Below are 25890 nucleotides of genomic sequence, written 5' to 3'. Positions count from 1 at the left end.
TCCGCAATCTAAGGCACCCGATCTGAATCATTCTTCTCTGCAAGTCACTTAGAATCGACAAAGTGATCAATACACGCCGCGATCGGCGGGGCTGCTGGCGACGTGGCAGTCTTTTGGAAAGGAAACGCAAGAAAGGAGCGTTTAGCAACTGACGCGTCCGATAAGCGACTAAGAGAACGACTCTTGGATCTCGGTCGAATTCTTAATTACCGAGAGAAATACTCAATTCGAATTTATACACCTGAGAGATCGAATCTACAACCATGGTCGCCAAATCAACACTTACCGGTTTGACCGGTACAACGGGATGGACCAGGACTACAGGAATGACCGGAACTACTGGAATGACTGGGACGACAGGATGGACTGGAACAAGCCATACTAGAACTTCCATGACTTACGACGGTCCTCCTCCTTCTACCCATGTTCGAACGTACAACTGGCCGCCTCTACAGCTGAACTTTTGGATCTTTGTGATCCTCCTCGCTTCGACCAGTATTATTGGCGTTTTTGCGACATTTATCCAGACCCAAAGTCAACTCGAACTCGGAATTCCTTGGTATGACCGTCTGATGTTTAAAAATCGACAGTTAAATGCTAACAAAGTGCAGGTACTTCCCCTACTTCATCACCGTTGGCTCCCTCTCGATCCTCTTCATCCTCGGTATTTTCTGGCTTATTAGCCAACGACGATTACTCCCTGCTATAGTCATGGTTGGCGGCTTCATGTTCTTTATACTGTGGCTTGTTGGTCTTGTCGTAGTTGCGATACAACTGTTTGGGCCTGATGGGAACATCCAGAGTGTTTGCGATGTACAAGTTTTCGGACAAAATCCCAAGGGCACAAGCCAGGCTACTATGGCGTGGCTCCAACAGCGAAGTATCTGTATGTTTTCACTGCTCTATTCTGTGAAAGACTTTATGCTAACATGTGTAGGTCAATCTTGGCAGCTTGTATTTGCCATGGCTCTTACAGGAACCGTCTTCTTCATCTGGGTCATGATTATGGCCTATCAGGTGTTTGTCAACTCATAAGACAGCCTGGTTGATGTACATTGTGGTATTTGCATTTATAACGAAATAACGACGCATGGCGATGAAGCCAAGGAGTTGAACGGTTAATACGAGACGACGGGGTTTGCATTTGAATGGAGTTCTTAAAAACGAGAGTAAATTTACGGTTATGATTTGCATAATCTTATTGCACATAGATAGGAAGACAACTTGGTAGTTTTGGTAAATCAGAGTTACGATACAACTTATCAGATGAACCCGGTCATTAAGTACTCGATGTTGCACCCATGATGACAAGGTGCTGCCTTGCTCACTTGATACATTGCCTTTGTACCCATAATGAGATGCTGCATTGCTTACTTCTTACTTGTTTGTTACCTTGCCTTTGTACCTATGATAAGAAGCTGCGTTGGTGTCATCTTGGCCCCCTCAGAGCTATTGAGGGGTTTCAACAATGGGCCGAGGCCTTGCGCTGCATGGCACCTTTCTTGTTCTTGTTTAGCTAGCCACGACAGGCTCAACTAGCAGCAATACCGTCCTTGCAAGCGCAAACATTTCAGCTCCTTCAGCGCGGCGGTGTCGCTAGCTTCTGTACTTCAGCTTCCATGGTAAAGGTCTAGAACCAGCAAGTCTTTTGTTCCCCACTTTAGCTTCAAGTGGAGCTATAGTATCATCGTGCAATCATTCAAGCCTTTTGTCCAAGAAACCAAGAATAAGAAATAGGAAAAGTTGCAAAGTTGAAACGCTGAAACTTGCATGATGGAAGCCCAGAGACCGGGTCTGCCGAGATTCCCGGGATTGGCGTGCCGTTCGGTAGAGTAAGATGGGAGGAAGAGCTGGTAAGGTAGTTCAGGGTCTTAAGTGACGTAGCTTGTGCCCCTGGTCGAGAGTGGGATGACGAAAGAGGGTTGGCAGGAAATCGAGGGGATCTGCGGATGATTCCACCATTTCTGAGAGATCTTGGGCCAAGTTGGAAGGTTTAGACTATTCTTAGATCGGTCGCTGAAAGGTATAAGAAGGGTGAGTGCTGCTGCTCTGGGTTGCTTGCTCTTCATTATCAACATCTACATCTACAACATCTCTACACTACAAACCAAACCTACTTACTTCTTTTTCCCTTTCACAACACAAACTTCACAATGGATTTCGTCAAGAACGCTATGGGCGGTGGTAACAAGGACGGTGCTACCAACAGCAACGCCGGCGGCGCCCAGAAGGAAGACTACGTCGACAAGGGTAAGATACACTCTCTTCCATCTCTCAATCAATGTACTGACATTACCAGCCTTCTCTGCCCTCAACGACAAGGCTGGCACCAACGTCTCCCGCGACAACCAGGAGAAGATCACCGACTTTGGCCGCAACGCCTACGAGAAGAAGACTGGGTAAGTGATGCACGACAAAGTGGCCTAAACCTTCAAAAGATCCCTGGCTAACAGAGATGATGTGCAGCAGCAAGGTTGACCCCAAGTACTCCAACTAAAGAGAGGAACAATTTAATGAGATGGATGGATGGGATGCTCTCAAAGCGATAAAGAGCTAGTATGAATTAATATGACATAATTATTGATCCACATGAATGAGTGAAGTTGGTGAGTGACGCTGTGTTTTTGCATGTGAATGAGTTTAAGTTGGAGAGTGACTGCGATAAGCTCCTGGAGCAAGCCCACAAAAGTACCACGGTGTACCTTGCACTTGGGAATCTGCTCGTTTACGAATTCTGGATCTTTTTTCAACTGAAAATCCGTATCTTACCCCGGATCGCACACTGGCACGTCTCAAGCTGGAGAACCGGTTCTTAAGACGTTTCAGCTATTTTTCTTCAGTCAACCCGGAGCCTCTAACCATCCACAAGAACTAATGTAGTTTTGATGTTCAATTTAGTTGAAAATAATAGACATTCCTCGCTCAAACCCAATTGCGATATTTGACGACATCCGAATCAAAGACGCTATTTGCTCTGTGCTGGCAAATGGTTGTCCCAAGCAACCAAACTCAAATCAGCCAAGCCACGAGGAAGCCCCGCTATTCCCCCTCCCGCCGCTAAGCAGCACTCAAAAGTTTGAACCGGAGTATCTAATTGGCTGATAAGATCAACCATCCAACGGCCTACAGGGCGCGATACCAATTTAGTGCTGTTGGCTCCTGTCAGGTTTTGTCATTTAGTGAGAGGTGACGCCTAAAAACAAGCAAGCAAGCATAACATTCAGCGGGCAGTCCAGAGTCTAGGCCAGCAGGGGACCCAAGGCCCAATCCAATACCCGGCCATTTCCATTTCTATTTCCATTTTCCCTCCCTTCCGTGGGTTGACATCCACTGTATTTCTTTGACATCACCAACCACAGACAGCCACGCATCGCATCGCATCGCATGGTCGCCGCAATGCATCATGGCCAACGATGAGCAAGACCACAGCCTAGGCTTAGGCCACAGTAGCCCGCCTTCGACTCCAGTACAAACTAGCAATAGTAACGACGGTTCGCGTCCACAGACGGCCCATCGCGTCTCACACAGAGATGACTACCACGAGGGCGCAGAGACATCAGACATAACAGACGACAACATCGGTGATACTTTGCAGGCCGAAGAACAAGATCAAATAGACTCAATCGCAGCGCCGTCCCCCCACGACATTGCAATAAACATTGACGATACACATGCGAAATCATTGAACCGAGCAAGCTCCAACAATAACCCCCCTACAACCCAACAAGAGTCTTTGCTGCATCGTCCTGGACGTTCAGCCCCTGACAACAGCTACTTTGACCCTATCTCTGTCGATCTGACCCGTGCCCACGACGATTCATTAACCGAGGAGGACGTTAGGCGCCACTTGGGAGACGTGGAGTCTAGCTTCCTGCCCGCCTTGTCGCCTATTCCCACCGCTCACACAAACCAGCAGGGAGGTATCGACGACACGTTCCAGTTCGACTCGCCTACCAAAAAGCCTGCTCCTCAGCCAATTCAGCAGCGACAGCAACCGCAGCAGCAACCCGAGCCAGAGTACCAAGTTGACCACGATGTGACGACCTCCACAAACACTTCTGGATTCGAAAACTTTTCTTCTTCACCGACAGCCGCGGCCACTAGGAGGACCATTTCGCGTGCTGTTAGCATGGCAAGTCAGAGAACGCAGGATCGCAGTGCAACATATGACGAGAGCGAGAATCAGGACACCGAACACGAGAGCTCACAAGTGTCTAGTGCTGGCGATAACGACGCCTCCTTATCGACAACACATTCACAATCCGAGCAAGCTGATATTGGAAACACCTCTGGACAATCCTCGCGAAGCCGCCGGCCTAAGTATTTGCGCAGCCGCTTTGGAAGCCAGAGATCGTCGACATCTTCGTTTGCGACCAACCCTGAATCCCACGAGGGCAGCGATATGACCGTTGGCCTTGGCGCCGATTACGCTCTCCAATCTGGGGGCGCGGTTCCAGCAATGGGCATGTTACGAAACCCAAGCAACCCGTTGCTACGATCTATCAGTATCGGAAGCATGGGCAGCGTCGGGTCAGCCTTTGGCGCTGAGGACTATACTGATAATTCGCTACCGCAACTCGAGCCGCTACCTGAAGTCGAGAGCCCCGAACGTCCGCGACCACAAGATATGCTCTCAACACCAAGACCCTCTAAGGAAGGGTTTACTACAGCACCCACAGATACTGTTATCGCACGGCATGTTAGGAATGTCCAGGTACCGGAATCTTTAGCTAAGGAGTACAAGTTCAAGGGCGGCCTGGAAACTCCCCAAAAGCCTCCCTCGGTTCTCATGGGCTCAGTGAATACAAATACAGCTCGGTCTGGTAGGAACCTGACCTTGAAGGAGCAGAGCAGCACAATCGAAAGACTGTCAAAGGAGAATTTCGATCTGAAACTCAAAGTTATGTTCTTGAGCGATCGCCTTGACAAGCTATCGGAAGAGGGTATCAAAGAAATGATCTCGGAAAATGTCGACCTCAAGACTGGTCTTGCGGTGCTACAGCGCGACAATAAAGTTTTACGAAGGAGGGTCAAAGAGTTGGAGAAGCAAGTCAGGGACGAAGGGGAACGACCAAGCACGGCGCACAGTGGTACATCATCAACGGATCAAACTGCTCGAATGGGAGAAGAGGAAGCTCAAGAGCGGGAGGAAGAGCTTATTTTCCTACGCGAACGGGTTGAAGAATACGCCACCGAGATTGAACGGCTACGGTCAGAAAGCTTAACCAAAGAGAATGAGAGGCGCAAGTTTGCAGATATCGTCCGGTCGTTCGGCGAACGGTCCAACGACAACATGGACCGACAAGAAGAGGCTGATGTATGGAAAGATCTGCTCGAACAGGAGACTGCCCGTAGAGAGCAAGCTGATGACGAGAACAAGAGACTACGAGAGGAGGTGTTTAAGCTGAAGCAGGACTTGTCTGGTGGACAAGGGGGTATGCACCACACTACAAACATTTATAATATCACCAAAAAGCACCGCGATGGCACCATATCAGAAGGCCGTCCTATTTCTGGTCTTTCTGGTGATATGGAGAGCTCGAACGGCAACTTCAGCCAGGCCACTACCCTTGTTGACGAACTACGCCGAGAGAGCGAGCAACTCCGTCATGAGAATGCCGAACTCAGACGTGAGGTTGGTGCGCAAACATCCATGCTGACATCGAGGAACCGCGAGAAGGAGCGCCTCTACCAGGAGATTGAGGATCTCAAGATGGCTCAACGACGAGGTCGGCCGGCTCCCTCCACCATTGATAGTCTCCTTGAGCGATCGGCTTCCCAGGTCGGCGGTCGCGACAGGCCTCAGTCACGCGGAAGCTTCAAGACACAGACGCTGATTGAGGAGGAAGTCGAGCGAGAAGAGATTGAGAACAGGATGGCTGAGATGCGCGACAAGATCAGCGAGGTCAAGCTGCAGAATCAAGAGTTGCAGCGCGAACTAGAGATCTGTATGGAGGACTTTGAGACAGCCGTGGATGGAAAACGACAAGCTGAAGATGCGGCGCTGACACTCCAGGAGGATCTCAACAACGCTATGAACGACTTGGTGGCTCTGCAATCCGAACGTGATGAAGCTCTCCGTGAACAAAGCGAGATGGAGAACGAATTCGAGTCGCTGAGGAAGGAGGCACAAGAGGAGATTGATGCGTTAGAAGCAGAGGCCGATCAACAAGCCGAAGAGATGCAGCGAGTACAAGCTGATCTCCAAGACCGCTCAGAAAACTTTGACGCCTTACAGGAAGAGATGCGCAAGATGAGCGAGGCCTTGATACGACTTGAAGACGACCAGGAGAACAAGTTACGACGAATCCAGCAACTCGAGCAGGAATTGGACTCATCTAACAAGGAGCTTGAGGATTTGGAGCAGAAGCTGATGGAAGCCAACGACAAAAACCAACGACTCTCCGTGCAGCAAGAATCTTCTCAGGGAGAGATTGCATTCTTGCGAGAAGAGCAGGAGACGGACAAGATTCGAATCGGAGACCTTGAAGCTGCTGTTGCTAGCGCCGAGCAGAGCATACACGATGAAAAGGAACGAGTCAAGGAGTTGGAGAATCGTCTTCAGCAAGAGCGACACCAACGCGAGATTGTGGCGGATCAAGAGAAGGAAGAGGTGCAGCAGTTTGTCAATGAGCTCAACAGAGAGGCATCGGCAGCCAAGGACGAGGCTCGTCGTCTGCGTAAGAACCTGACATCGAGGGAGGTTGAGGCAACAGAGTGGAAGGAGAGGCTGATGGAGCTGGAGAATAACCTTCGTGAAGCTCTGGGTGATCTCAACGGTACCCGATCTTCGCTTCTCAAGGTATGTTGTTTCATGATTGAAGAGGAATGCCGACTAATATTTTGCAGTCCATTGCCAAGTTGCAACGTGAGCTTGAGAACACGATCCGCGACCTCGACGCCAGCAAGGCAGCGCTGGTTGAGAAGGATCGCATCATCAAGCAGCGCGACTCTCTACTCGAGTCGCATGCTCTGGAGAGCCGCAAACTTTCCGAGCTGCTCGAAAAGGAGCGCATCGCACACCGAAACACCAAGTCGCAGTACGACACGTTCCAAAAGTCACACCAGCATCTCACCCGTACTGCTAGTAGCCAGGACCTCCGTATTGCTGAGCTGGAAACCAACAAGAGTCAGGACCGCAGGAGGATTGCTGTGCTCGAACAAACAGCTCGGGATCAATTGCAGGAGCGCAATGAGCTGTTGCTGCAACTGTGGCACAAGCTTAGCCATCTGTGTGGTAGAGAGTGGGTTCACGGTAACTCACTCATCGACCGTCAGGTCCTGCCATCGGTTGAAGTCATTGCCAACCGACTGCCTAGTTTCACCAAGAACTTACTGGCTGCTGTCAAGTCCATCGAGAACATGGTTGCATCGTTCGAGACCCGCATTAAGTCTGTGGAACGAGACCTGCACCGTGAATATCAGACTTTGGAGGGCAATCTTGAAGTGCGGACCAAGAAGCTGGATCGACTGGAGACCATGGTTAGAAACTCCATCTCTTCTGGGTCACTGAGTCACGATTCTCGATACAATCGATTAGAGGAGGCTTATCGCCAACTCAAGGTGGAAAACACGACTCTACGCACTGCTAATGACGTGCGAGCGCGCGCAGCCCACTCGTCGAGAGAAAGTTCCGACGCTCTCGTCACACATTCACCATCACCCTCTGTGCCTCGCGGTCCAGGCGAACAAACCCGCGATCGCAGCAGCCGTTCCAAATCACGTTCTTCCACCATGACAAGATCACACACGACGACCGCCCTACCGGGTTCTTCAGCCAGTGGTCTTGGTTTGCGAGACATGACAGCACTCAACGAAGACAATAACAATAGTGGTGGCGCCGCCAACGACAATAGATGGCTCTTCCGCCTTCGTGACATGGAGTCCAAGCTTAAAATGGAGCGAGAAGGACGAAACCAGGATCGGCACGCGGCGAGGCAAAGACTAGGTGGTCTGGAGATGGAGAATAGGGACTTGAAAGAGCGAATGAAGAGGGCTTTGGGGGATATTGATTGATAAGAAAAGCAACATAAGCGTAGGAGTTGGGGGGCATCAGGTGATGGATTAGCAAGGGTGGCCATGAACAAAAAAGAGAGGAATTAATCATAGATGGAGCCAGGGTGTTTTTTTCTGTCTGTTTATTGAGTTTGGGGATTGTTTGTTTATCTGTATCTTGTATAACGTACCGATACGGGTATTCTTGTATTTAACTTGCTATTATGAAGGGGCGTGAATGGGGATTGAAGCATTTATTTGAGGGGAAATGATTTGGGTATTTACCCTGTTATCTAATTTTTGTTTCTGTTCCGTTCATTTGATGTGATTGATCAAAGACTGGTTCGCAGTGTTGTTGGATATGATTATCTTGGTATTGTCGCATCTCGTGAGTTGATCGGCAGTTTTGGTGGTGAAGCTATCACCACGGAGCGGGGTTCACAGTGTCAACAATGTTCTGGTTATTGACACTCGGAATGTATTAATAGCAACAGGTACATGATCTTTATTAAGTCGATATTAATACAGAGTCTATCACCACGTGAAGAGTATACACCAGAAAGAGTCGAGTTGGGACATGACCACTAAAGCGCCCCGTAACCAGAACCAAGGTGCAGTGCATTCCTGACAGATGTTGTACATACAGCGCCAAGAGATGTCGTACAGTAGCGAGCAAGCAAGCGAACCAGAGTGTAAAAACCTGGAAATTCTCCGAGACTGGGGTGGTCATCAATTAAACATTTCTTGTTGGCGGACTTTCCTAATGGGGTAGGACCGCGGGCCTCCCTCCTCATGACGAAGAGTATAAGTAAGATGTGGCACTTCAACAAGAAGGGTCAGCAATTCAATCCATTCTATTACATCTTCTACTTGTACTTCATCCTCTATTACTTCTTAATATCTTGTGCACAATGTTGCGCGCTTCACTGGCGAGATGCAAGACTCCTACTCTAGGTTTCAAGCGACACATGGCTGTTGCTGCAGCTGCAGCCAAGAAAGAAGGCGACATCTCTGATGCATTCACTTCTCTTTCCGGTGCTCAAAGAGAACCTCTTCCTGATCGCTTTCGCTTGAGAAAACTTGATCTTGTAAGGGGTCGGGAACAACAGATTGAGAAGAGCTGGAAGGCGTTGTTGCGTGAACTACGCAGGGAGAATGATGTCGTTGCCAACAAGGGACCGGGCGTCATTCCGCAGATCAAGTACGACGATTTTGAACGGAGTGCTGAAGGTCTGAAAGAAGAGATTCGAAAACGAGGTGTTGTTGTTGTCAAGGGTGTTGTCCCTGAGGATGAGGCTAGGGCTTGGAAGGGGGAAGTCGAGGACTATGTTTACAAGAACCCTTCTACAAGAGGTATAATCCATTCACATACACTTATACTGCACGTTACTTACATCAAGTCCACAGCATTCCCTCCTCACGATCCCCAAGTCTACGAACTGTACTGGTCCGCCCCTCAGCTCAAAGCTCGCTCCCATCCCAACTTCCTCCACGTCCAACAACGCCTCATGTCCCTCCTTTGGCACTCTTCCAACCCATCCACTCCCATATCCCTCTCTCAGCCACTCAGCTACGCCGACAGACTTCGCATCCGCCAACCAGGCGACGCCTCATTCGCTCTCGGCCCGCACATCGACGGCGGGAGCGTGGAGCGATGGGAAGCAGAAGGGTACGGCCGAGGCGGCGTGTATGATGCCGTACTAGCTGGTAAATGGGACGAGTATGATCCCTGGGATGCGAGCGGGCGAGTACACGCTGTGAACAACCTCTATGATGGACTGGGTGCTTGTTCCATGTTTAGGATGTGGCAGGGTTGGATGAGCATGAGCCATACCAAGCCTGGCGAGGGGACATTACTGGTGAACCCGCTTGTCAAGCTATCTATGGCGTATGTTTTACTCCGGCCATTCTTTCGCGCAAAGAATATGGGCGCGAGAGACTTTTTGGGTGTGGACAATTGGGAGTTTATGGGAGGGGAGATGGATAGTGAGTTGCAGGGTGCGACACCTGGCACAGGGCAAGAGTTGACGGATGAGCTGCATCCTCACTTGGAGTTGGAAAAGACCATGGTTCATGTCCCTGAGATACGACCTGGTGATTTTGTGGCATGGCACTGCGACAGTAAGTTCTCTCTCCTTTTCTTTGATCAGTCATAGCTAACAAATGCAGCAATCCACGCAGTTGACAAGGTACACGGTGGAAAGGCAGACTCGAGTGTTCTGTATATCCCCGTGTGTCCCATTACGGAACATAATGCTGAGTACATGGTCCGGCAAAGAGAGGCGTTTCTACGGGGCACGCCGGGGCCGGATTTCCCAGGCGGTGCGGGGGAGTCGGGGCATGTGGATCGACCTACGGAGGAGGTTTTGGACGGAGTGGGAAGAAGAGCGATGGGTCTTGAGGGGTTGGAGGTGAAGGGCCTGAGGAGTGATGGGGAAAGGGAGGCGGTGGACAGTGCCAACAGGGTCTTGGGGTTCTGAGAGGGATGTTTGTGAGTAAAGTAGTTTTAATGTAAGTGATAGGTCTGCAAAGGCGTGCAACAAATGCAGCCGTAATTAATAGTTCTTTATTCTTTATCTGTTATATCACCATCAATATCGACATCAGCACCTCCCGAGTTCCGTGGCTTACTTGTCCTCAGGGTATCAGAAAAATTGGCCACTAGAAACATAAGAGACGAAATTAGTAGATCAGATCAGCTTATGCTACTTACCTAGTCATACCCTTTAGACTATTTATTTTTGTAACCTAAGACTTAGGAGGTTAACTTTTCTGCTACCTACTATCTAGTAGCTTGTCCCACCAGACCTTGGAAGTTTAATGGCTGTCACCATTGAATGGATCATAAATTCTCACATTCAGTGTTGGTTGCGCTACCTCCTTTTTTCTTATGCTTGCTTTTTACATGGATCATTCAGTAAAGCCAACAAACAACTTGCATCAGCCAATTGCAACATGGTTAGTTACTGTGGTGTGTTTTATTCCCATCTTATCTTATTAAAGTATTCCTTAATACGGTTAAGGAACTCAGACTATTGACTTGATGCCAAGCATATTTCAGCTGAGAGCTCTTTCAGGCAGTTCTAGACTCCTGCGACTACATGCAGTGGCTGCAGTGCACTGGCCTTCTTTGTAGTCCAATTCGCGAAATGAACTTCAGTTATAGGTGAGCAGAAGTAGTATTTCTCTCCCATCTCCTTGTTCATTCGTCTCGTAGCATTTCAGTGCTATTGTAATTTTGGCTTATTATCTTGACACTCTTTATTGTTATTTCTTTCCAAAATGATCGTAAACACATTCGTTACTGCTTTTCTTGCAGCATCCCTCATGGTAGGCTCTCGTGCCAGTCCGTGCAAGGTCAGCTCCAGAACAATCGACACATCGACCACAGTTGGTGTTACATCCACTTTCGCCGAGGTACCTGGTACTACTGAGAGTGTTGCCTCGACTACTGGTGTTTCTTCATTCGAGGATACAACCCTCACCATCAGCCAGTCCGAGACCAGCACTGAAGCATCTGCTATTTCGGAGGACATCACTACCGCTGTTTTAACCACCGATCTGAACCCCATCGCCATCGAGACTGGTACTGAGTCTTCAACCGTCCCAGAGGATATCATCACTACTTCTGTCTTGACAACAGACATGAACTATATTACCATTGAGACTGGCACCGAGTCAACGATTTCAGAGCGTTTTATCACTACTGCTATCTCAACAACAGACCTGAGCTCCACCATTATCGACGGCAGCACTGAAACGTCTACCATCTCAGATGATGCTACTACTACAGCCGCTTCGACAACAGATCTGAGCTCCTCCATTGTTGATACCAGTAGCGAGACATCAACCGTCCCAGAGGATATCACCACTACAGCTATCCCGACAACTAGTGCTGAAAGTATCACAGTTGTGAAAGAAACTACTACCACTACTAGTGAGGCTACTGTTTTCACTGGCTTCCTTGTCAACTCTGGGTTTGACGACACCGATACTGTGCAGCCCTGGGGACACTCACCCAGAACGTTCACTTCGTTCTCTATCGACAGTAATACTAAGCACAATGGCAGACACTCTGCGCGTTTGACTTCAAGTCGCCTTGGAAATTTTGGCATAGGTCAGGAGCTGGCCGCACCAGTCCAAGTAGGCGTAAATTACCTTGGAACTGCCTGGATCCGTCCCGGAACTGGATGTGACACCGCATCGCTTGCCTGTGTCTATGGAGACGGTTTTGCTGCTGTTGCAAAATATTTCACGGTTTTCCCCCCAAACCAGTGGACCCAGATCTCGTTCACTTGCGTATACAAGCAAAACCATGTCGATCGGGGTCACCTGGGTTTGTTTTTAGGCTTTGACTGTCTAACAAGCTCTAGCACCTCGTGGGTTGATACTGTTACTTTCGACAAGCAGTAATGGCAATGTGCTCACAAGACTAATGGTTGCATATCACCGACAATCTTTCGTACCTCGAACAAATGATCATGACTTGGACCATATACTTCAATCATGTTCTATACCACATGGCTACTCGAAACTGGTGACTTACAGCGGCAAGTTCAAGTCAACTGCACCTGCTCCCATTCCCCAGTCTGTTGAGTACAGCATCATCAACTTCTATGGATTAAGAACCTAGTGGGTAGCAGAAAAGTTGGCCTCCTAAGTCTTAGGCCATAAAAGTAAGTAGTCTAAGAAGTATAGTCTAAATGACCTAAGCTGCCCTAATGACTTTGTCTCTTATACTCCTAGCGGTCAATTTTTCCGATACTCTGAGGAGAACCAATACAAGATTACATGAATACCACGATGGTATACAGTGACATCCCGCACCCACATTTTGTTCTACTCAAGCTGTGAAAAGAAGAAACATTACTGGCCTTGATATTCTTATCATAGATTCGACTTGGCATTGATGATATGATTTTCAGCTGCGTGACTGATATGTACAGCCTATTGTGTTGGCTGATGATTTCTCCACCAGCAAGGGATGTTATGCATGGGTAATCAATATATTGGCTACAATACGTGACAAGAACTTCGATATCATGACTGTCACAATCGATGCGGAAGCTTTGAACGTTTCTTTTTCGTATATTAGCCGAGTCTACCTGCTTGCTTACATTATTCTTCCGTTGAAGAATGGAGCTGTATATCCAGCGAACGAATGGCTGGCGATTTTCCAATGCAACCTGATGGGTCATCTAGGTCTTCTAAGCTCATACACGTAGAAAATTGTCAAAGAGCTGTGACTTGTCATGTAAAGCCTTGTTTTCATGCAAGACGAAGTCCGTGACCTCACCTCTTTTTGGTAATGATCGTACTGGTTTCCACAGTGGATGTTGGGCGGCTATTCTCAGCTCCCCATTCAGCTCTACATGGGTCTCTGCTACCATACAGGACATATCCATCGTGTTTTCCCCTTAAAGTTCATCATCAAGCATTTAAAGACATAGATTATTATTCTCAGTAAAACACTCCAACAGGGCAGCTTTCTTTACCACGTCAAACATGTCTTCTACCGAGATTCCAGGTACTGCATCCTGTTCGAATTAAAATTGATAGATACTGATCAAGTCCAGACCATGACACTTTCTGGGGAGACACAAATGATGTCATGAAAATACAGACGAGGGCTTATGCCCATAGAGTTTCGGAAGCATTGAATGGAGGCTTTTTGCTTAGGCAATACTGGCATCCATGGCGTCAAGATATTCCTTATAAGATTCGATGCACAATCAAGGTTCATGAATTCATGGGCGATCACCACGGCATAAAAGTGTTTGATGATCCGAAAGAGATGTTGCTATACTATGAAAACTCCTCAAAGAACGAAGAGCCGAAACAAACAAACCGCCGCTTGTTCATTGTGGAGGATTTGCATCCTAGGCTGATGGAGATTCTCGGGGTTCTTCTCGACATCCCCCCTGAATTCTTCCTAGCCCATTGCGAGGAATTCCCCAGCCTCAGTGTTTCAAACCCATCTGGCACCGCCCTAGGTAGCTCATCTTACTGGAAGGTCCCTGTGCCTAGGCGTTACGATCTCCCACGATCGTGCTGTCAACCACCGCCTGACGGCCAATACTATGCGAAATTGGGAAATTTCAATCGCGGGGAGACACCTTTAGGAAAGGGAATACAATGGGTCGGGTTAACAAGTATCGTATCTTACTGGGGAAAGCCATATGGAAAGGACTCTTGGACATGTGAGTTGCTCGTATCACGTACTTGTCCCTAAAGCTTGCTGATCAGTGTGTTGTTGAAGCCGTCGTTTTGATTGACCCCCATCGTTGCAAACTAGAGAGCAAGTGGGCTCCGACGATAAGTCTCGACCTCGTAGACTGTAATGGTCTTCGAGACATAACGCGCGAATTCAGGTTGGGATCTTCATTCGATAAGATCGTACAGTCGCATAAACAACGGATTTATGACGCCACTGTCGACGCCTACGATAATCACAAAGTTAATACCACCAAAGATCCCTTTTCATCTACCATTTTCGTTCGTAACATAGTCCGTTCGATTTGGGAGGAGTTTGTCTATCGGCAAATCACAGATGTTCACGACGTCCAGATCAATGATGAGCAAAATCAATACAAAAAGCGAGGGTCGAAATCATCCCGGGATTACCACGATGCGCCGAGTTACGAGAAGTACCATGGCCTTATGGTGAAGCGGCAGAAAATTCGAGAGAAGAAAAGGGATTTGCAGAACATCATGTGGAATTTCCAATGCAAAATAAGGCCAGAGGGGAGAAAGGATGGCTCCGAGTCTGCTACACCTGAGGAAAAAGAGAACGAAGTAATGGCACAACGTGAACATCAGGCGTGGGCGTTTCTGGAAGAAAGGCTGGAAGCTGCAGAGACGACGTTGGGCAACCACCTCGAGATGTTTGCACAGCGTTCAGCATTGGTACAAGCCGAAGCCGCCAACAGGATGGCACGAAGCTCTGGACAGCTGACCAAGATCGCTACGGTCATTGTGCCATGCTCATTCGTAGCATCCATCTTTTCCATGGGAGGCAAGTTTGAGGCTGGGGAGTCTCTTTTCTTTGTATACTGGACGATTTCGGTGCCTATGACATTGGTCTTGCTGGCGTGGGTTTTGGCAAAAGATGAAGACAGCATTGACTTTTTCAAGCAAACATTGTCTCCTTTCCTTCGAAAGCGTGACCAGACACAGGGAGGAAATGGTACTAGGAGGAGATGGGGTTGGTTCAAAGCGGGAAGTCGTGAGAAGGGACATGAATCTGGGACACCGTAGCAGTTTGAATTCCAAAAAGGCCTATATAGTGTCTCTTACAGCCTGGGCAGATCAACCAACATAGAAGCTCCGTATCTTGATCAAACAATCGACGGTTGATTGGAAGGTGGCATTTCCTTTGGTTCTGCTAAAGGGAGAAGTGGTAGCTAGCTGTTGAGCACGTGTCGCTTTTATACGTATGAGATCAAGGTTACTTCTTTAAACTTTACCTGACATGACTGGTGGCTACAGAATGAGGAATGAAGTCAGTATTAGACTTAAAAATCATGGACAATCACCGAATAAAGTGTCTCAGTGAGTGAGAGATTCATCTCTGTCTAGCCGCGTGTACTAAATCACGGGTAAATTCTTCTTTCTAACATGACAAATGAGATATTTTTCAGGCTGCCGAAGTGAATCCTATATTATGCATAAGTACAGATATCAACATGATCAACATTGAGGAGTAATGGGCAGTGGAGAATGCTACAGGGTCTGCGGCGGTTGGTAAGCAAAAGGAGTGGTTCATGACTCGAATTGCGGACTGGCGGACTTTGAGAAGTTAATTTGTAAGCTATTTTGTTGACATGTCAGACTGTTACCTGAGAGAATTGTTGGTGTTTCACCGGTAAGTGAGACTGTCGTGTACCATGTCGGCAGTTGCGCATGATGAATTCCATCGTAATCATACCACGTAAGGCAATATATCGTTATGCCTCTTGTTAACTCAGTGATGGAATTATTGAGTATCCCACTCGCTTCGGGCCGGATGTCGGTTACCGATGGCCCGGAATCCACTCAATTCAATTTGACACGCATCACGTAGCGTCTCAGTTTCGATTCAGTCGTATCCACGTTCGGATAATACATTACTAATCTGATTTAGCATGAATCGAAGCGAAGCATCTAGCAAGTTCGGGTTTACTAGAAACAGTGAGCGGTGAAGGGGATAGTGGAGAGGATGGACGTGGCAGAAGAGGAGGAGGAGGGGCATGATGTGGGAGGAGAGAATCATGAAGAAGAGGGTCTTGTATGAGTCTGTCTATAACTATATATACATGTATATCAACCACCGATACATAGACTAATACTCCAACTCAAGCACGCAATTCTCTACCATTCCCAATTCATACCACACAAACCCAAATCGCCCATCATGAGCTACACTCTCTACGACGCCGCCATCCTCCACACCAAGGAGGCTCTCCAGTCCCTCTCTGCCATCCTCAAGAAGGCCTCTACCCACGCCAATGCCTCTTCTTTCCCCGAGGCCAAGCTGGCCCCCGACATGCTCGACCTGAACTTCCAAGTCTTCTTCATGACCGACCTCTCCCAGAAGCTCGTTGCCCGCACCACCGGCGTCGAGCCCCTCACCCTCTCCCGCGACGACTGCACCAACTTTGAGCAGTACCAGGCCCGCATCGCCCAGGTCCTCGAGATTGTCGAAAAGGCTGACAAGGCCACCGTTGACAAGCGCGCCGACGAGATCGTCACCATTGGTCTCGGACCCGGAAAGAGCGCTGACATGAAGTCCCGCGACTTTGTTCAGGGTTTCGCTATTCCCAACATTTTCTTCCACCTCACCACTGCCTACGCTATTCTGCGAAAGGAGGGTGTTGAGATTGGCAAGCAGGACTTCCTTGGTCCTTTCATTGGCCAGTACCTCCAGTAAATTAGGGACTATGGGATAAATAAAAGAAATGATTTATGGTTGAACTAAATAATAGTTCCTTGCAAGCGTGAATAGTAATAATTAAATGACTTGTTGTGTTGTATGCAGTCATGACACTTTGTAATGATCTAGGGTAACCACCAATCAACTGGACCAAGGGTCTTTGTAATAAACTTTGCCCCTCCATCAATTACAGCTGCATCTTATCTCTACCACACAAACTCTCCATCAGCATCTTCTATCGCCACCAAAATGGCTGCGCACTGGTGGCTTCTTCGCGCAGTACAGTCCCTCGAGGTACGCGTCCTTCCTCGCTCTTTCACTTTATCGCAAGCACTAACACCCGCTATTACAGGACCACATTGTCGCATCCGTACGCAAACAGCCCTTCTTTCGCGCCGAACCACACTCGCTGACACCCGTCTAGATCCTCCGTCAACCCGGCTTCCACCGCGCAGTTGGCCGCATACACAAGACAATACACGAGAAGCAATACGGAAGAAACCCCCACGAACCGTTGGCCCCTGGCGAAGCGACTGGTACGTTGGCTACGCCAAGTTTGAGGCACGCGAACGTAGGCTGATTTGACCAACAGCGGATCCAAATTCTGCTACCAGAAACGAACAGTTCGCGAAGCACTTTATCGACGAGATCAAGAACCAATTCAGAGGAAAGCCGACCGAGTTTCCGGGCGACAAGACCAGAAAGTGATGCGATGCGATGCGATGCGACAAGGATGGATTGATTGGATTATGATGTTATGATACCCCCCTCGATTACCGACCGAATACTCCTCTTTTGATCAAGAATTACGAAACGGAAAACTGCGGAAAACTGAGTATAGCCTATACGTAGGGCTGGAAAAGATGGAACATGACATGTTAGCAAGAAGCGGCATGACCACTTGTCTTTGGGGCCATGGAAGCATGAATACAACAGAGCGCTACATACAGGGAAGCGATGCGCTTGGTTATATTGGTGACCTTCACGATAACTATACTATTGGCTGGTCGACAGGTTAGAGGCGAACATGATACATTTGGTGAACATACCGCACAACAAGCTCAATATTACAGTACGCCCCGGCATTGCGGGCATTGCGATAGTGTAGCCAAGGTTGATGTCAGCGAGAGGGATCAAAGCGCACCGGAAGCCGTATAGGGTCACTAACATGGAAGCTTCGTGTGTTGGTCAAAGAGAACCACGAAATATGACATTTAGAACAGTCTCGATTGATTAGATGCTATGGCGAGACCAGGTGCCCCGAAAAAGGGTACCAAAGTTCTGTTGCTCGACTTACAAGCAACTATTGCCGTCGAGAGCTTCAGCTGGCCTTGTATTATACATTACATTACAAGTCTTTCTTCATAATGCATCGATTTGCTTTTTCCATTGACCAGATCAACCCCGTCGGCCGCTTCGCTTTGCTGTCCAATTCCATTGCAGCAACAGCACTTCCAACAGTTGTCATCGCATTGTAGTCGGATCGTGTACCAGATCTTAGCTTCCGCTATAAGCTGCACAACCCAACAACCTCATATCCCTACTAACCAGACCACATAGTTCTCCCAATCTTTCCATATTCACTCTGGGAAGTCTCATTTGGCGGGGACGTTTTGCCGGGCGATCATGTATATCGGTCGCCTCGCCCGGCTTATCATCAAGAAGGGCGACGGTCTCGCTATTAGTGGGTTTGGAGGCCGAGTATTTCGACATCGTGTTGTAGGCAATCATGAAGAGATGCAATACTCCTGCAGAAATCGCGGCTGTTTTATAGTTGGGTTTCTGGTGATATCATGCTTACTGGCTGTAAGCTTTGTTGGCATCTTACTCACTGCCATCTGGGGTGGTCAGAAAACTCAAAATAGCCGCGATGACATATCTCGTTGGATAAAATATTGTTTTACCACCCATCTTGGTAAATGACTGGTATATAGTAAGTCTCAGACAAGATTATACACGGCACAGAGGCCAATCATCAGAGATCGGCGGCTGACGAGATACTGCTAGACTAGTTCATCGTGAATAGCTGGCTCAAGGCAACGTCGCATATTGTCCCCAGTCTACCCAGTTCATCGGAAGACCAATGTCCAGATTGGCCTCGAGTGCATCCTCCACTGCGTTCAGGTTGAAGCTAGGGTCTATAGCCCCAAAGACATCAGCACCTGAGATAGCATCGATAAGCGAAAAGTCGACAGGCTGTTCCACGCTAGGGACAGAGTTGACCATCGTTGGATTAGCGACCGGTACAGAGACAGGAAACTCGGGTGGTCGAGGAATAGGCTGTGAGAAAGATGAGGGTACGGAATTGGGTGTTCCCTCGTGAGTAGGCGGTGTTGATTCACGGGTTAGAGTATTGGCAGCGCGTTCCATCTCCTTCAACACTCGCTCGCCTAGACCAGCCACCACGTTGGCGCTCCAGAAGTAGTCGCCGAATTTACGGAGCATTTCACAGTTGCGACGGAAAGCGTGCATGGCGCGGGCGCGGAACATGGGTAGTCGACTGTGACGCATCTTGCGGTATTCTACGCTTAGCGCGAGACATACTGCGTAGGGGACGATGGGCATGGGACTTAGATGGTCGCGAAGGACGGCGCAGGCGATTCGCTCGGCTGCGAGGGAGCGACGGGCGTTGGCGGAGGGGGGTGGGAGTGTTGATGCTGCTGTTAGTGTGCCTGGGCGAGGGAGACGACAGGATAGGATGATTACGGCGTGGTAAAAGGTCTCGATTGTTGCTGTTGGTGTTAGAATGAGTTTAGAGTGGATGGGTTCATTACGAACCGATTAGTGGGCTTGGGACTTTGAGGGCGTCGGCGTTGACGATCATGGCTTCTAGGACGGGGAGGTCGATGTACGCAATCTTATCAAGACCTGAAGCTTCAGCACTTGGCCCAGGGCGATACAGCTCAATCACTTGATCAAGCCACTGTATCACAGAAAGAAAAAGTCGGAAACAGGGTGGCCTTTTCTTGATGCATCCGTCAAGATTGGCGCCAATGTCTCTCTCGTGCATCAAGCAGGGTCGTCCATAAGCAGCAGCATTAATCCGATCAACTGCCCAAACCGCACAAAACAAAGTCTCTAGTTCTTCACAGTTAGGCGCATCATACTTGAGAAGGTGAAGACCGAGGGTCTGAATGTGGTGGATTGCGCGACCACCAAGTTGAGCTGGGAGATCAGCTTCTTCGGAACTGCTGGGCTGGGTGTACAGCGAGAGCATGACAAGCGCTCTTATGTGAAGAACCCTGTCGGTGATGATGCTCGTTTCTAGAATGGCGCGCACAGCGGATGAGAGGGACTGGATGAACTCCTGGCATGTCAAGAGCTCGTCGCCGCGGTTTTGTAGACGAAGATGCGACGACATGGATGGGTCTGTGGAAGCAGCCAGACAGACCAGTTGGCGCAGAACAATGGTGGTAGGGTCGTCATCTAAGGGTGCGACGACGTCCAAGCTTGATTCAGGAATGATGGGTAGAATGGGGTGAATCCTGTCAAGATACAAACGTCTCAACTTGCGAAAGTCGTGCTCGGGCGGTAAACAGGGCAGACAGTGTTCCCTAACAAACGGGAGTAAAAACTGGTCCATTATAGGCGGCGGTCTTGACGTGATGAACTGTGACGATGAGCCGGCCTGGCCCTGGGATCCGCTGTTAGTGGTGGTGGTCGATGAGAGCCATATGCCCACGTCGCCCTTTTGTGAAGTTTCTCGGATAGATGCTGAACCAGTTGCTTCCATAAACATGCCCTCTGGGTTGAGATCTCCTACGAAGCGGGATGACGATGACTGAGCTTTAGGTGTTCCTCCTGATTCACGCCTCGGGGGCGTCGGGACAGTGCCATATTGAAGATGAAGAGATGGCTGTCGCGCAGATGGAGATGCATTGTGGTTAAGATCTGGTAGTGCTGTGCGTGTTGAAAGAGGTACATTCAGGGGAAGAGATCTGAATTATATGCTGTTAATCTGATGCCAACCAAGATCGACCTAGGTTCCACTTACGCAGACCGGGATTGTTGGCGTGTCTCATTATGAGCTTGAAGTTCTGGAGGCGAGACGGTGGTTTCCTCAACAGCATTTTCGGCGTGAACACATCGCCTCTAATAAGTGGTCAGCTTTATATCCGGCGATGACAGGAAGCGACAGACTTTTTTCTTGCGGCATGAAGCGCATGCGTGCTGGACTTGCTTACGCTTTACTGGGAGACCCCCGCGAGAAGGATCAGATGCAACGAATTTGACGTGCTTTGAGGAGGCGGAAGTCGTGGGCATATTTAGGACGGAAAGGGAATGAAAAGAAATGTATTTAGTTTGTTCATGCCATGAGTGAGGATGTGAGGATATGAATAAGTGAGTCAATGAGAGTGAGGTGGGTGGAGATGGGATTAGACAGCAAGCATTGGATGGAATTTCAAGGTGAAGGGAAGACGCGTCTCGGTGAAGAATGGAGGGGTATTAGTCAGCCAACATTTGGGGGTTTTGGTCTGGTCTGGTTTGGTAGTCAACACCATGATAGATCCATCGCAATGATTAAGGTCAGTCTGTTAGGTTGTATTGTAATCGGAAAAGTCATCTATATGTGCAAGTATTATTGTGTGACACGGCGATGTGCTGTTGGTGTGGTGCGTCATAGGGTAGGTGCTGTGATGGAGTATACCAGTTGACGAGTATTATGTGCATATCACCATGCAATGGAACTAGACAATTGATGACTTGAATTCCCCTGTTAATCGCATTTCGGCTCTTGAACTACTGGGGTCTAGCTGACAATGATCCATTGTGCCGGGTACACATTGACAATTCACGGCAGTGACGAGACGCTGGATGGATGATGGATGGCCCGTGGAGTATTGTATCAAGTCAATGCCACCCAAGTCAAATCGAATGCAGGACATTTGACGGACATATGAACAAATGTTTTCCTGCTCGACATCACAATAACAACATTGAAATCAACATCAACAAATCACACTATTATGACCTCCCTACCGTTGCCCCTTCAATATCGCTAATCCCCAAGCCTTGTGTGGATCCAAACAAAGTACCGTGAATTCTCCAGACCATTTATCTACCCCAAATTCACGGTCACACCAAAAAGCAAGCTGCCTCCACTTCCCATCCCCAAGAGGCCCGGCTCGTTTTGCAAGACCCTGCATCTTGAAGAATTGGTTGGCTCTTGTTTTCTGTAACAACACGCGCTAGGTCGAATCGGGGAATAGGTAAACATGATGCCTGGCATGAGACAAGGGATGGTTGATCGTGTTTATTTGTGTAGCTCAGTTCAGGTGGATGTTGTTATTGGAAGATATTGTTTTTATAATTCATTGCCTCCCTGTATCTTGAATATCTTTTGTTGTTCTCCTAACTTACTACTAACTTGTTCATTGTTGTGATTGAACCTTGTGAATTCTTTTGTCTATCATGGAGGACCTCAACCTACCAATTGCTCTTAGACGTTCGCGTCGCAGCAGCATCAAACCAGAACCATCAGACATTCCTTCTTCCCCCATGCCAATTCCTGCCAAAACACCCAGAACAGTCTCCAGAAGAAAAGTCCGCTTCTCAGAGCCAGGCCTCTCAAGCGGTCTGACCCCAATGGTTGGTCGCTTTTCTGTCGCAACACCAAAGCGGCGTCGCCATTCTTCTGCCCCCGTAGCAAATAAACCAAGCACCAATCGCCCAACTTCCGCGTTACCAGAAAGTGGCGATGTCACATTTCTTCCTCTACGACAAGTTCTTGACGGTCGCGTCCAAAGGCGCATTCGCCGCAATGGATTGAGTGAAGAGATGAACGTCATTCAGCAGGAGAAGAGACGGCGCTCAATTGAGACCAAGGAGGAAATCGAGAAATTGAGAGATCAGCTCAAGGCGCGTGATCGCGAGATTTACGAGCTGCAGAATGCGACTATCGTCATTGACACGAATCGCATTTGGGACCTTGAGAAGCAGATTGAGGACCTGCAGGAGGAACTGGCTAAGAGATCTGGACGCTCTATGAGTGAGAAGAGAGGCTACAATTGGACTCTACCAGCGAGAGAGAAGTTTTCACCAGAGTACATGGACATGGACGATACCGCGTTTGGTGAGGAGACTATTGCGCAGTTGGTCTGCAGTACGCCTTCGAGAGCGAGGGCGAGACCAGACGCGAGCACTTCTTTCATGGACATGACACCTCCTGCTACAAGCCCAACGATTCCTTGCACCCCCATGTCATGGAATCCCATCTCTTCGACATTGAGTGCTGGTGTCCAGGCTTGTTTCCCGGATCCTCAACAACAGCAATTGGAAGAAGAGGTCTCTTCGCTACAGCTAGAGGTCACAAAGCTCACCAACACACTCGAATCATACAAGTCTCTCAGTGGTCGCTTATCCGACAAGCTCACTGAGTTCATGCCAGCTGTCGAGTCAGAGTCAACATCATCGCATCATCAACTGGAGGCTCAGATCGACGCTATGTTACGCACAATGTCTGACAGAGCCTGCGCACTTCAACAACTCACCACAAACATCACGAAACTAGGCTTCCACGGTTCTGACGCAAGCGACATGATCACATCCCTCTCCTCTGGCTTCCGTGCCGCCCGCTTGGAGCTGGAGTATCTGACTCCTGGCGAGATCACCCTCCCATTGTCATCTCATGGCGCAGAAGTGCTGGATCTCATGCTCACGCGTCTGCGCGACATGGCCAAGCGCGCCAAGGAGGACGAAGGTGCTATTGATGAGTATCACGAGATTGAGCAGTCACTACGAAAGCAACTCGACGCGCGCGTCACTGTCATGGATGGCCTCAAGGCAGAAATGTCCAAGGCTGATAAACTCATGAGCGATAAGATTGCGCGGATTCGCGAGCTTGAAGTAGCCAACACTAGGCTCAAGGGCGCGGTCGATGACTACGTGCGCGACATTTCGGAGCTTGAGAACCTCGTTGAGCGAATGGAGCGCGAAGCGCATGACGCGGAGGATGAGTACCACGTGCAATTGGAGGTCAAGCGCAAGGTACTTAGTCGCAAGGAGGACAGCATCGCGGAGTTGGAGACGAGATTATCTGAAGCGCTTCAGCGATCGGCGGATCTTCAGCGCGAGGTGAAGGAGGCCCAAGAAACCAAGATTCGTGACGTTGCAGCGCTGAACAAGCGACACGGCGCGGCACTCGCAGCGGGTGACGCGAGCGTGGTCAAGTATCGTGGGGAGATTGATAGAGTGAATGCTTCGCTTCGCGCGGCGCATGCGACGATATGTAGTCTACGAGTTGAGAATGGCGGGTTGAAAAATCAGATGGAGGAGGAGAGGATGAAAGCCAAGACGGTGATTGACTCAATGAAGGAGGAGCTTCAGCGGGTCGTGCAGATGAGTCAAGAGTTTTTGACGCCGAAGAACAAAGCGCTGAAGGGTGTCGAGTCTGAGTCAGAGCCAGGGTCTGGGTCATCGTCTTCTTCGACAGTGAGTGCAAAGAGACCGGCTTTTGTCTCTGTAGATGGCGGTGCGAGAAGGTCGAGTAGAAAGAGACTGTGTCGGGGACGGGATAGCGGGATGGGATTGTTGGATGAAGATGAGGAGGAGTGTTTTTGAGTTGTTAGGGGAGGAATGCATGGGATGGCGTTATTAAAACATTCTTTTAATATTTTCTTTGTCTTTAATTATTGTTCAATTAATTGATCGTGGAAACTTGCCTGTTTTCCCCAGTCCCAACTCTGATAGCCGATAGATGCCGATCTTTGTTCCCTATCTTATCCATCTCCCTTACCCGAAAGGGCGTAGATCTCTGCCTCGGCCTCGCCGTCCGAGTTCGGCCGCCGCTAAAACCCGGTCCCTAGATTTGAATTGCATCTTTAATTTCGCAGTTTCACAATTCCATCTCCTTTTATTATCACATATTATTACACACTATATACAACATGACGATACATATCCTACGAAATGCCTTCAAGAGGCCAATCAACGTCAACTTCTCTCACTTACAACGACGTTTCCAATCTTCCAAAAAAGTAGAAGAGGCTATCCCTGTTCCCAGCACTGTTGCGCCGTTACCACTGTGGCAACGTCTGGGACCGCTCACGACCGCTGCGAGAGCGTATGCGCGGGCTCAGTCCAAGAACCCGTTACGAACTCAAGTTGTTACTGCGATAACGATTTATATCGCTGCGGATTTAAGCGCGCAATATGTTAGCGATAATGAATATGATCCTAAGAGGACTCTGAGGAATGCTGTTATTGGAGGTGTTGCTGCGATACCAAACTTTAAATGGTGAGTTGAAAGAATATGAGATTGAGTCTCAAAGATTAACTTTCTAGGTTTATTTTCCTTTCTCACAACTTTAATTACTCTTCTCGAATTCTCTCCATCGCTACAAAAGTCGCCGTGGGTCAAATCGTCTTTACACCAATTTTCAACACATATTTCTTCGGTGCCCAGGCTTTATTGTCTGGAGAAAACATTTGGGGCACTATCGAGCGTGTCAAGGATACGGTGCCAACGAGTATCCTCAACTCGTGCAAGTTATGGCCTATGGTCACGGCTTTTAGCTTTACGTTTCTGAGCATCGACTGGCGGCCTTTGTTTCATGGTGTTGTGGCCGTTGGGTGGCAAACGTATCTGAGTTTTTTGAATAGACAGGCTGAGATGAAGGAGAGGTTGAGGCATGAGGGAAAGACGGAGGATGTCAAAACTGTGGAATTTGCGGTGGCGCAGGCTGCTTGAAAAAGTGCATTTTGAAGAATAGATTAGAAATGTTTTGGGACCTAGATGGACATATAGAGGAGTTTTGCTCGTTTAGCCAGGTTTTGGCTAGCAAGATACTTTCACTTTATAGCGGTAAATCACTCGTATAGAGTATCATTTTTCGTTCGTTAGACTAAATTAAAATAATGACCTGGAATCTGGCTAGTACGATATATCTGCAACCCTGACAGATTGAATATCAACAAGAATGTGCGAATACTGAAACTTCGAACATAACTCCACGAGCTGTCACCATATACCATTCGCAGCAGCC

At 48.6% G+C, this 25890-nt stretch overlaps 12 protein-coding genes across 12 annotated transcripts; 10 read left to right on the top strand and 2 right to left on the bottom strand.

Moving 5' to 3' along the window:
• Positions 1-229: 229 nt before the first annotated feature.
• On the top strand, positions 230-1162 carry FGSG_10968 (uncharacterized protein). The gene is made up of 3 exons (XM_011327102.1): positions 230-559; positions 612-886; positions 938-1162. Exons 1-3 carry the CDS (start codon positions 264-266, stop codon positions 1033-1035), a joined length of 669 nt encoding a protein of 222 aa, XP_011325404.1. The 5' UTR covers positions 230-263; the 3' UTR covers positions 1036-1162.
• An 862-nt stretch (positions 1163-2024) lies between these two features.
• Positions 2025-2590, top strand: FGSG_10969 (uncharacterized protein). Its single transcript, XM_011327101.1, has 3 exons — positions 2025-2250; positions 2300-2399; positions 2467-2590. The coding sequence occupies exons 1-3, from the start codon at positions 2154-2156 to the stop codon at positions 2495-2497; spliced, it is 228 nt and encodes a 75-aa protein (XP_011325403.1). The 5' UTR covers positions 2025-2153; the 3' UTR covers positions 2498-2590.
• An 813-nt stretch (positions 2591-3403) lies between these two features.
• FGSG_10970 (uncharacterized protein) lies at positions 3404-8016 on the top strand (the record flags this gene model as incomplete). Its single annotated transcript, XM_011327100.1, has 2 exons — positions 3404-6767; positions 6827-8016. 2 exons carry the CDS (start codon positions 3404-3406, stop codon positions 8014-8016), a joined length of 4554 nt encoding a protein of 1517 aa, XP_011325402.1.
• An 861-nt stretch (positions 8017-8877) lies between these two features.
• On the top strand, positions 8878-10542 carry FGSG_10971 (uncharacterized protein). Its single transcript, XM_011327099.1, has 3 exons — positions 8878-9348; positions 9403-10116; positions 10165-10542. Exons 1-3 carry the CDS (start codon positions 8907-8909, stop codon positions 10473-10475), a joined length of 1467 nt encoding a protein of 488 aa, XP_011325401.1. The 5' UTR covers positions 8878-8906; the 3' UTR covers positions 10476-10542.
• Positions 10543-11277: 735 nt separating this feature from the next.
• On the top strand, positions 11278-12408 carry FGSG_10972 (uncharacterized protein; the record flags this gene model as incomplete). The annotated part of the gene is made up of 1 exon (XM_011327098.1): positions 11278-12408. The coding sequence occupies one exon, from the start codon at positions 11278-11280 to the stop codon at positions 12406-12408; it is 1131 nt and encodes a 376-aa protein (XP_011325400.1).
• A 1092-nt stretch (positions 12409-13500) lies between these two features.
• Positions 13501-15252, top strand: FGSG_10973 (uncharacterized protein; the record flags this gene model as incomplete). Its single annotated transcript, XM_011327097.1, has 3 exons — positions 13501-13522; positions 13572-14195; positions 14255-15252. The coding sequence occupies 3 exons, from the start codon at positions 13501-13503 to the stop codon at positions 15250-15252; spliced, it is 1644 nt and encodes a 547-aa protein (XP_011325399.1).
• Positions 15253-16342: 1090 nt separating this feature from the next.
• FGSG_10974 (uncharacterized protein) lies at positions 16343-16952 on the top strand. The gene has a single exon (XM_011327096.1). The coding sequence runs from the start codon at positions 16388-16390 to the stop codon at positions 16901-16903; it is 516 nt and encodes a 171-aa protein (XP_011325398.1). The 5' UTR covers positions 16343-16387; the 3' UTR covers positions 16904-16952.
• A 181-nt stretch (positions 16953-17133) lies between these two features.
• On the top strand, positions 17134-17614 carry FGSG_10975 (uncharacterized protein; the record flags this gene model as incomplete). The annotated part of the gene is made up of 4 exons (XM_011327095.1): positions 17134-17200; positions 17259-17276; positions 17331-17442; positions 17499-17614. Exons 1-4 carry the CDS (start codon positions 17156-17158, stop codon positions 17612-17614), a joined length of 291 nt encoding a protein of 96 aa, XP_011325397.1. The 5' UTR covers positions 17134-17155.
• Positions 17615-18254: 640 nt separating this feature from the next.
• On the bottom strand, positions 18255-18619 carry FGSG_10976 (uncharacterized protein; the record flags this gene model as incomplete). Its single annotated transcript, XM_011327094.1, has 2 exons — positions 18255-18413; positions 18455-18619. 2 exons carry the CDS (start codon positions 18617-18619, stop codon positions 18255-18257), a joined length of 324 nt encoding a protein of 107 aa, XP_011325396.1.
• A 318-nt stretch (positions 18620-18937) lies between these two features.
• Positions 18938-20976, bottom strand: FGSG_10977 (uncharacterized protein; the record flags this gene model as incomplete). The annotated part of the gene is made up of 3 exons (XM_011327093.1): positions 18938-19638; positions 19685-20806; positions 20901-20976. The coding sequence occupies 3 exons, from the start codon at positions 20974-20976 to the stop codon at positions 18938-18940; spliced, it is 1899 nt and encodes a 632-aa protein (XP_011325395.1).
• Positions 20977-22318: 1342 nt separating this feature from the next.
• FGSG_10978 (uncharacterized protein) lies at positions 22319-24466 on the top strand (the record flags this gene model as incomplete). Its single annotated transcript, XM_011327092.1, has 1 exon — positions 22319-24466. One exon carries the CDS (start codon positions 22319-22321, stop codon positions 24464-24466), a length of 2148 nt encoding a protein of 715 aa, XP_011325394.1.
• Positions 24467-24792: 326 nt separating this feature from the next.
• Positions 24793-25595, top strand: FGSG_10979 (uncharacterized protein; the record flags this gene model as incomplete). The annotated part of the gene is made up of 2 exons (XM_011327091.1): positions 24793-25142; positions 25190-25595. 2 exons carry the CDS (start codon positions 24793-24795, stop codon positions 25593-25595), a joined length of 756 nt encoding a protein of 251 aa, XP_011325393.1.
• Positions 25596-25890: the final 295 nt, after the last annotated feature.

Source organism: Fusarium graminearum, chromosome 3 (assembly GCF_000240135.3).
Source record: "Fusarium graminearum PH-1 chromosome 3, whole genome shotgun sequence".
NCBI classification, from domain to species: Eukaryota; Fungi; Ascomycota; class Sordariomycetes; order Hypocreales; family Nectriaceae; genus Fusarium; species Fusarium graminearum.
Note: the sequence above shows the minus strand (reverse complement) of the source record. Positions and strands in the feature narration are given on the sequence as shown.